This window comes from Petaurus breviceps, unplaced genomic scaffold (genome assembly GCF_028583685.1).
Source record: "Petaurus breviceps papuanus isolate PSGF00001 unplaced genomic scaffold, PetGlider_PUasm1.0 126, whole genome shotgun sequence".
NCBI classification, from domain to species: Eukaryota; Metazoa; Chordata; class Mammalia; order Diprotodontia; family Petauridae; genus Petaurus; species Petaurus breviceps.
The window spans coordinates 3475930-3486921 of record NW_027185655.1 but is presented as its reverse complement, the minus strand read 5'-3'; the positions used below and the strand labels follow the sequence as shown (position 1 = coordinate 3486921).

Below are 10992 nucleotides of genomic sequence, written 5' to 3'. Positions count from 1 at the left end.
GAAGGGAAGGGAAGGGAAGGGAAGGGAAGGGAAGGGAAGGGAAGGGAAGGAAAAAGGAAAGGACCTAGTCTGCCTTGGTAGCAGCAGCTCCTTACCTAGAGTTCCATGTCTTGATGAAATAACAGCTTCACACCAAAATACAGATTCTACAAAATGAATACAGGGCAGCTAGATGGCACCATAGATAGGATACTGGTCTTGGAGTCAGGAAGACTCATTTTTGTGTGTTCAATTCCAGTCTCAAACACTTACTAGCTGTGTGACCCTTGGCAAGTCGCTTAACCTGGTTTGCCTCAGTTTTCTCATCTGTAAAATTAGCTGGAGAAGGAAATGGCAAACCACTCTAGTATCTTTGCCAAGAAAATCCCAAATGGGGTCACAAAGAGTTGAAAACAGCTGAATAACATTAACACCAACAAATAAACAAAGCATATCCTTGAGAACTAATCTCCTTTCCCATGGACCAGTCCACTGCCTTGTATTGCCAGAGCTTAGAGTGGTGCCTGGAACATAGTGGGCATTTAGTAAATGCTAGATAACTGCCTGAGTTGTTAAATTTTTCTCTCAATAGGAAGAAATCCATAGGGCTTTTCTTTATTTCTATTCTAATATTGTGTGCCCCCAATATTCAATGAAGATTATGCTTAATTAGGTTCATTTATCTTGCATTAGCCTGTCTGACATTCTTTAACTGTTAGAGACAGTAACTGTCATCCTAAAACAACACAGTGACATTTAATTGGAGTCCTTTCTGAGGAAGAACTATGAAAGTCATTGTCCAATCATGGTTCTTTGTCTTGTCTCCCCTGCCTACAAAAATGACAGGGATCTCTTAAATGTATACCAATATACTATTGGTTAAAATATATATCTCATTCCTGACTTACCTGGTCCTTCTCTGGTTTGTCAGAAATGTCATTCAAACTTGAGGAAGTCAAATTCCTAGGAGTCATGGCTGGGCTACCTAGAAGGAGAGATAAGATTGGGCGCCAGTTAAAACACCTTTTATAAAACATACTGAAAGGCAAAGACCCTAAATATATGTCATAAAAGCTAGTATATGATGATGGTAGTAATGGTGATGATGATGATGATTTTAGTGATGATAAGGTTGGCCCACAATGGCTTTTCAAGATGCTTTGATACTTGGTTATAGAGAACATGGTGATAGAAGAGGCTCAGAAATCCCCAGCAATCCCTCCTTATTGCCTGATTCCATGACAGAAAGTTAAGAAAACGCTGAACCACTAGCAAAGTTCACTTGTTTTCATTTTACATTTCTACTTCTCCCCATTCTTTATCCCAGTTATTCAGAGCTAGCAAATTTCACCAACTTTTCCCTTACCAAGTTGCTCGAATGTGCCCTTTCTCTCCCTCTCTACAATCCTTAACTCATTCTCCTTCTCCCTCAGTTTTGTTCCTAGCCATGTGTTACCTGAATCATTTAAAGGGTTTACAATGACATGGTTTTTTCCAGGAGATTGATACCAGGAAATGAATTTTCTGACCATGCCAATTCAGTATGCCTTGGTGAAAGAAAGAACCCAGTCTGATGAACACTTGGACATTTTCAAACATTGCAAAAATTGCATAGAGTAACCCAGCATGTTGCCATCCCCAAACACCATCTCATGTGGTCTTTCCAACAACCCTACAAGGCAGGGGGCAAAAGGATTATCTCCATTTTGTCAAGGATGAAAGTGTCGAAGAGGTTTTAATTGTTTACAGCCAGACCAGTCTGCAAATGTCACAACTGGGACTTCACTTTATGGCACTTGGTGCATTTCTGTTGAGAAAAAAGCGTATGTTGACTTTTCTACCTTTGATCGTGATCATGCCCTCCTTTCTTTGCCAGTGAAGAAGCCACCTTCTCAGAGTAGACCTTGTATATCCTCCATGGAATATGTAGACCATGTATATCTCTAAAACATAGCATACTATGGATCCTAGGAAGCAGAGTGACAGAGCAGAGAGGGTACTGGATTTGGAGTCAGGAAGACCTGAGTTCAAATAGTGATTCACATACTTCCCAGCAGGGTGTCCCTGGTCGACTTGCTTAAACATCTCTGTTTCTCAATGTCCTCAATCTGTAAAATTATGGACTTGGATTCAGTGACTTCTAAGGTTCTTTCCAACTCTAGGTCTACAACCCCCAGCCCCTCTGAGCTTCATTCTCAGTTTCAAAGAAAGTACTTTAGGAAGGTTACTTGAGGCTTCCTCACTCCCCCTTTCTGCTCTTCTCCATCCACTTATTTGAGTGGTAGTAATAACAACAGCAGCAACAGTAACAACAACACCTAATTCCCAGGGTTGTTGTGAGGATCCAATGAGACCACTGTCAAGTACTTAGCGTTGTGCCTTCCCTTGCACATAGTAGGCATTACAGAAATGTTGTTGTGCTCATTAGCATTTATGTAATGCTTTAATGTTACAAATGTCATCTCATTCAATCCCCTCTCCCAACAGCCTTGGAATATAAGTGCTATTATTACTCTCATTTTTACAGATGAGGAAAATGAAGTAGACACAAGTTAGATGACGTACTCAGAGTCAGACCTTAAAAAAGTGTCTATGGCTAAATTCAAACTCAAGTCCTTTTGATACCAGCTCCAATGTTCTAAGCACTATACTACCTAGCTCTAGGTACAAGACAGATTTCACTGGGATTACTGGATTGAAACATGTCTGTTTGGTAGTGTAGCAGTTAGAGCCAAAATGATTTGGTGGACCACCACTAAATGACATGCCCTCAAAAAAAAAAAACCCAACCTTAAAATGGAAGAGACCATTCAATAGAAGGTGAGTTAAGAAAAGTCTAAATACCTGACAGTGAATCCTTAGTGCAGACCATGTTAATCAATAAAGTATTGGACTTCAATTCTGCAAACAAGCCTAAAATATTTAGGCTTAGCAAGCAAAAGAATAACTTTTTCAGTTTAGGGGATTTACTCTCCCTGACCCCCAATGCACACCCAAGGTGCTGACTAATGCATTCATTATTAATCCCCATGGTTCCAGCCCAGGCTGGCATTCCAAACAAGAGGTCAAGGGTTGCTGAGCTAGAAGAGGTCTTTGCATTGCTTCCAGAGAATTCTTCAAGTTAAACACCTAAGTGCTTTCAAGGTGAAATCTATTCTTTTATTGCCCAAGAGTGATGTTAGCACCTTAACACAGCAAATCTTTATGGAATAAAATTCCTCTTCACTGCATAACCAGTAAATTCCTCTTCTGCTAGAGAATAAGGCAATCCCAGTTTATAAAGGCTAATTAAGTCAAAGATAATGCTGTACGCCCTGCTGTATTTCACAGAGTAAACATGACCTTGAGCTCTCTCATAAAGCTATAATCTGGTATTTTAAAATAAACTTTTATTCTAGGAAGATAAAAATAAAGTGTGAAAAAGTGCAGTAACTGGGGGCCATGCTAACAGTCACTCCCTTGCGGGTTCTGATTGCTACTCAGCCCAGGTCCTGAAGCTGTGGCAATTTGGGACAGAAACAGGGGCAGTGAAATATTGCTGATGAACTGCAAAATGAAAGGTTTCAGTAGTCATGTCATTTGGGGAGGGGGGTAAATCCATCAGTAATCTTGGGTCTAGAATTCCCCTTTCACAAAACAAAGGAATCCATAAACATTCATGAGTGGGCAAAAGGACAGCCTGAGAAGAGTCCAGTAGGTGAGTGTGCTTCAATAAAGGCTTCCTTCTTCCTCTTCTCTGGCCTTGAGATTAGAATCTTCTTCCAGTTTGAGGACTGGAACCAAGAGGCATATGGGGTTAGGGCCCTGCCATGGCTTTTTTCACTGACACTGTTAATCAGGTTGGGTGATAGGGAGGCTGAGGTCCGGTCTGAGCAGGGCTGGCCTGGAAATGACCCGAAGGCCTCAGAGGTCACTGAGAAGGCCTGAAGACCATTTGCCCACCTGTTTCCCACATTGTACCCTCACTTCCAAAGCTGATCCCAGGGGGCTCCCATAGAGCCACTCTTTCCTTGGTCTTCCCAAGGACCTTGGAAGAACTTCCAGCCTCTGAGGCAGGTCCAAAGGAAAAGGCTTTGGGAGAGGGGGCTCTGATCACTCAACAATGTCCAGATCTCTTCCATACATCTTACAAACCATGTGGTTTCAGAGGACGAGGAGGGGGGAGGAGGAGGAAGGGGAAGAAGAAGAGGAGAAGGAAGAGGGAGAGGAGGAGGAGGGGGAGAGGGAGTAGGAACAAGAGCTAATATTTAGTTCTTGAAGGCTTGCACAGCACTTTACAAATATGATCTCATTTGTTCTTCACAACAACTCTGGGAAGTATTAGTATTTCCATTTTACAGATGAGGAGACTGAGGCAGAGAATGTTCAAGGTCACATGACTATGATAAGTTTCCACTTTTCAGTCAGTGACTGAGGCAAGATTTAAACTCAAGTCTTCCCAGCTCCAATACCAGGGCTCCATCCACGGGGCCATCTCACTGCTCTATCTTCATAGAAATACTAAGGAGTGTGATGAAGAAGGGGGAATAGGGCCAGTGAGTCACAGACACCATTTTCATACTGTTCCAACAGTCTGGAGCTCAGCAGTTTCACAGAAGATCCAGTGATCTGGAGTTGGAAGAGGTTTTTAGAGGTCATCTTTCTCTAGACCGACCCCTTAATTTTACAGATAAGACCCATAGATATAAAGTGACTTATTCAAGATGGCATAAGTACCCATCAAAAAGGGGATCTGAGCCCTAGCCTTCTGACTACAAATCCAGGACTTTTTCCATTGTGTCACATCTCTATCCCTCACTCTCTGTCTCTGACTCTGTCCCTCTCTCTCTTCCTCCCTCTTCTCTTTCTCTCTCCCTGTCTCCTTCCTCTCTGTCTCTGTCTCTGTCTCTGTCTCTCTGTCTCTCTGTATCTTGATCTCCCCTGTCTGTCTGTCTGTCTGTCTCTCTGTGCCTCTCCCTCTCTCTCTCATTGGCAAGGAAGCTTTGGCCTGTTCCTTTTCTGACCAGGCCTGGTTTAGCCCTCCTTAGATAGTGTGCTGGCCCCTCTTCCCAGGGGTCTCACCCTCTTAGTGCCAGACTTGTCTCAGACATCACACGACCACCATCCCTCCTGCAGCTCAGAACTCCCAGCCTCAAGTGATCCCCTGCCTCAGCCTCCCCTGGGGCAAACCACTGCCCTGGCTCACAATGCCTTTCTTCCTTGGACCAGGGAGGGATCAAGGTGGCAGATCAAGGTGCTTGCACAAGGACATAGAGAAGATCTCCCTTGCTAGTTAATTAAAATGACAGCCCATTTCCTCCAGGCTTGCAGAAAGCAAAACACAAGTCAGGTGTAGGCTTCACCTCTAGTGTTAGCTGGGAACCCTGCCAAGTGAACACTCTCACCCAACCAGCGACAAGGCACCTGACATGTAAGTAGCCAGACCACACTGAAGGGCAAACGCTTTCCTCAAAGACAGAACAGTGGTTAGAGCACTGAGCCTGGCACGAGGAAGACCTGAGTTCAAATCCAGTTGCTCTTTCAACTCAACTCCTGCTTTGCTCCATATCTGGGGCCAATAGTTATGCTAGGGCTAAGAATAGAACCCAAGGTTGAGAGCTTCCCACCCTATTCTCTCCATTCCAGTGTTCAGCCTCAGGCCAGTTGATTCTTTCCACACATGTATTTATCCAAGATGGATTCACTAGACCCTGTCTTGGCCCTTCCTCCAAATAATCCCCAGAACAACAAAAATGGAAAAGAAGGTCTGCCAGAAACCCAGGCCTAATCAACTACTTCTAGCAGCCTGTTCTAACACTCATATCAAAGGAAAAAGAGTTAAGATTGTAAGAAAATATATATCCAGTTACTATAAACCACTGAGAAGCATTTCTTTTAACATTTAAAATTTTTTTAAATTATTGATCTTTTTTCATATCACCTTCCTTCCCTCCTCCACACCCACAGATCAATCCCCAGCAGAATTTTTTTGAGAGAAAGAGAAATAAAAATCATCTCAGCAAAACTAACCAAAAAAATCAACTGGTGTCTGACAGTATGTGCAATGTTCCCCACCCTGCCAATATCCTCCCTCTGCCCCCATCCTTGAAAAGAAAGGAAGAAAGATTCATTTCTTCTCTCTCCTTCCTGGTCAAGATGGTCCCATAACCAAGCATTCCATTTCTTCTTTTCCCGTCCTTCGAATTTCCATTTTTTTCATCAGTTTCATTGTTTTCCTAATTCTGCTCACTTTGCTTTGCATCTGCAGTCTCCCACATTCGTTATTTCTGAGCAATAATTTTAGCTACTTTGGGAAAGCTGGTGCATATAGGTGCCTGGCAGGGTCTTGTTGGGGTCAGCTTCCATCATACATCAATGACCAGAAACTCGTTGAATAAATCATGGCTTTCTCTTCAAAGCTGTTTCTAAAGGGAGCTCTCTGATGGGGAGGGTAGCTGTATGAAGAAGGTGAATAAAATCTCAGGCAGTATACTATTCATATGAAAGTACATTTCCTATTACATTTTGCAAAATATTTTCATTTCATAACCATAAAAACTTGGTTGGTTACACTATCACATATTTCACACATAGATGTGTGTGAGTATGCAATTTTTTGCTATTTTACAGATGAGAAAACTGAAATTTAGTGACATCACAGGGTCATTCAGTTAATAAATGTTACAGCCAGGATTTGATGTTCCAACTCAGGTCTCCTGCCTCTAAACACAGTGCTATACCACAATGATTTTAGTTCCCATAGCAGGTAGTTTCCCTCTCATCTAGATTTTTCAAGTTTGTTTTTTAACTATAAAATCTCTGAGAAGCAAAATTTTTCCAATTTTTCACTTTCTATTGATAGCGTTTTCTTTTTACATCTTCTACACATCCCAACAAAATCTTTTCCTTCTCCAAGAGCCAGGTTAAAGAAAGAACTTTTAAAAATATTTTTTCAAAGTTCAGTGAGACTAAAACACTAAATAAGCCCAGCATTATGTACAATGTTTCATACTCATAGTCCCCAGTTTCAGCCAAGAAGTCATATCTCTTTGGGAAGCCAAGGTGGATCATTATCATTTGACAGCATTCTGTTTTGACGGTTGTTGCTACCATTGTTCTCTCCATCAATATTGTTTAGACTGTGCTCCTAATTCTGCCCTTTTTATTTTGCATTGGTTCATATAATTCTTTCTACGCTTTTCTGTAGTTTCACATTTGCAGTTTCTAACGATGAAGTCAGATTTCATTATACTCAGAAATTCAAGATCCGGTTAGTCCTCCCTCAATGGAGATGTATGGCAATATTTATTCTCTGTTCCTCATTACTACAAAAAAAATCCTGCTAAAAATATTTCAGTACATGTTAAATTTTCTCTTTTTAGCACTGACCTTCTTGGTACATATGCGTAGCAGTGAGCTCTCGGGGTCAAAAGATATGGACGCTTTGGATACTTTGGTGCTAAATTCCAAATTGTTTTCTGGAATAATTAAACCAATTCACAGCTCTACCAGTGGGTTAACAGTCTTCAATACTGACCATTCCTATCTTTTATCATTTTTTGCAGGCTTAGGGTGATATGGGATAATACTTCAAAGTTGTTTTGATTTGCATTTCCCTTATTTGTAACAGAAAGCAGTCTTTAATATGGTTGTTAATAGTTCCCAATTCTTTTGAGGACTACTTGTTTATATCCTATGAATACTTTTTATACATATATTTTTCTTAGTTCCTTACCTATCTTGAATATCATTTATAAAAGATATATACGCAAAGATTTTTTTCCTAATCAAACCCTTCCATTCTTTTGTAACTTGAGTTAATTTTTTTGTACAAATTCTTTTCAAATTCCATATACCTGAAATTATCTACCTTATCTCTTGTGACTATCTCTATGCTTTACTTTGGTAAGAGTTCTTCCCCTAAGCATAACCAAGTTACTTGATCTGGTTATATTCTAGTTTAAATGTATATATTCTAGCCAGGCATTTATTTTTGAGCTTATCATGGTTATGGCACACAAGGTGATCTAATTTCTTCCAAATTTCTTTCTGGTTTTCACAGCAATTCTTGCCAAGTAGAGGAGTTCTTCCCTAGGTAATTTATGTTCTTTGTCAAATTCCATCTTAGAATTCACAAAAATGGGGCGGCCAGGTAGCACAGCGAGTAAGAGCACCGGCTCCAGTGTCGGGATGACCTGGATCAAATCCGGCCTCAGATACTCAGCACCACACCCAGAAATAATAACTGGCCGTGTAACCTTGAGCAAGTTACTTAACCCAATTGCTTTAATAAAAAAAAAAAAGAATTCACAAAAATGCTTTACAATTAGCATTGAACAGAGGAAACTTGTGTTCCCCCTTGTCCCACTTCCCCCAAAATATTTAGTTCTCAGAGTATTATTTGAATAAGATCAGAAATTTCAGAATTAGAAAGGACCATTTATCCCCCTCACTGATGTAGACGGAGAGCTGAGACTCAGAATGGTGTGACCTAACCAAGGTCACAAAGGAAATAGCCAATATGTGAACACAGATCTTCTTCCACCAAACCCAACTAACTCTCTTTTCCGTTTACTATCCCATCTCTCATAAATCCTCATATTGCTGTTTTCTACCCATAGGAAAAGTAATTTATGAGCATGAAATTCCAAGCATCCAGACAAATCAAAACCAATTTCATCTTCAAAGTAACAACTTGGCAGGTACACATTGTCTCAGAGAAAAAAATATTTGCTATGCAAAATTTGAAAATATTACTCTTCTGTAGCACACATGTAGCAATTGATAAATCTGGCAAGCAGTTCACAATCATTTCTATTAAAACACATAGAAAGAGCTTATAACACAGGATATTTTACAAAATTAGGTATATTTAAATGTAACATGTAAATGATGTAAATGTATACAAGCCAGGCACCTATGTAAATGAACCATGGGTTTCATTCAAAACAGATTAAACACCTCATGGCTCAGTCTAAAGCATTTAAAGGGGATATGGCACAGGAGAACAGAAGCCAATTAACAATGCATAACAATAGTATCACATCTGAGATTCCATGGGCATTACAAAATTCAGAGTTTCCAATAGTCAGAACTCCAAAATAAAATTAAAATAGCACATGAAAATTTCAAACTTTATTATAAAAGATAAAAAATAAAACAAGTGAACAGCTTAGAAAGAATGAGAAACAATCAAACTCAATAACCCAGTTTTGATAAGCCGAAGAATTTTTCTTTGCACAGTATTCTCCATCTCCTGCCTCTGGGCATTTCCACTGGCTGTGCCCCATTCCTGGAATGCAATCCCTCCTCATCTCTGGCTTCCTCCAAGTCTCAGTTAAAATGCTACCTTCTGCAAGAAGCCCTTCTCAGTCTTTCTCAATATTAGTGCCTCTGAGATAATTGTTTGCATATTGCCCCCCCCCATTAGACTCTGAGCTCCTTGAGAGTAAGGACTAGATTTTTCTTTCCCCTTTTCTTCATATCCTGAGCACTCAGTACAGTGTCTGACATACAGTAAGTGTTTAATAAATGTTTGTTGCCTTGGGGGTGGATATAGTATATGACTGGAGAGACATTTGCCTCCCCATCAAAATGGTTTAAACCAGTATCCTGTGCCACCTTAAAAAAAAAATTAACCAAATGGATAATCAACGTAAGTCTAAAAAGGCCCATTTTTTAATAAAGAAAAATAAGTGGGTGTATCTTTCACAACTAGGGCTAAGGGGAGACTTTTTAAAAAAAATAAAGTCTGGAGGAGATCATAAAATATTTTTAAAAGATTTCACAAATTGTAAAGTTTTTGCTTGAACAAAATAAATGCAGTTATGATAAGAAGCCTGATGGAGGAAGGGGAATATCTTTGCATCAAATATCTCTTCTAACTGCTAATATTCAAGACATGAAGGAAATTAATACAAACATAAAATACCATAAAAGTCATTCCCCTTATACCTATATGGTTAAAGCATATGAAAGAACAGTTCACAAAAGAACTGACAACTACTATCAACCACATGCGAGACTATCTCAAATGACTAATAATAATAAATCAGAGTTTGAGAGATAGTGGAAGATAGAAGGGCCTGGAAAGCTATGGTCAGTGGCATCACAAAGAATCAGACATGACTTTATAACTGAACAACAAAAATAGTAATAACAATTCTGAGATTTCCTTTCACATCTTACTCCCCAAACTGGCAAAACTGAAAGAGTTGGAAATAAGGTCTATAGGAAAACAGGCATACTAATACATTAGTGATAGAACTATAAATGAAATTTTGCTTTTAAAAGTTGCTAAAGTGTCTATGCCCTTGAATGAAGAAATCTCACTGGTGGTCAGAGGCAGCAAGACAAGTACCACATATATGAAAATATTCATAATTACTCTTTTTGAGTAACACAGAAATGGAAATAAAGTACGTGTTAATTGGGGATGACTACATATTACTGAGACTTAAGAAAAATGAATATGAAGAGTCTAGTGAAGCATAAAAAACAGCTAACTGATATAGGAAGAAGTAATAAGACCAGGAAAATTATATAAACAATGACTATGATGACTTAAAGAGAAAGAACAGAAAAAGAAAGAGACTGAATGCCGTGTGATTTAAGTAACCAAGCTTTGCCTCTGAGAAGACATGAGAAAATGTTACCTCCCCATCTAGGAAGACTTGTACGAACTGAGGCAGAATGAAGACAACACAATGAGACTGCAAATACTGAAAGACTTGGGAACTCTGATCAGTGTAATGACCAGGCCAGGATTCCAGAGGTCTAATGAAGAAATGTGCCACCCACTTCCTGATGGAGGAATGAACGACAGAGTAAGATATATTGCAAAGAGAGGGGAGGAGGTGGGGGGGGGGGGGAGACAGAGACAGACAGATACAGAGAGACAGAGACAGACAGAGAGAGAGAGAGACAGAGAGAGACAGAGACAGAGAGACAGAGAGGAGAGAGAGACGCAGAGAGAGAGAGACAGAGAGAGAGGGAGAGACAGAGACAGAGGAGACAGAGAGACAGAGACAGAGA

The 10992-nt window shown here is 40.0% G+C and overlaps 1 protein-coding gene across 5 annotated transcripts in view; it reads right to left on the bottom strand.

The window, feature by feature from the left end:
* The window catches only part of SLC4A4 (solute carrier family 4 member 4), a 419170-nt gene that overhangs the window by 175944 nt on the left and 232234 nt on the right, over nucleotides 1-10992 (bottom strand). For all 5 annotated transcript variants that reach the window (XM_069091658.1, XM_069091663.1, XM_069091665.1 and 2 more), the window contains one exon: nucleotides 888-964. In XM_069091658.1, the coding sequence (XP_068947759.1) occupies nucleotides 888-964 (77 nt within the window). The remainder of the gene's footprint in view (nucleotides 1-887; nucleotides 965-10992) is intronic.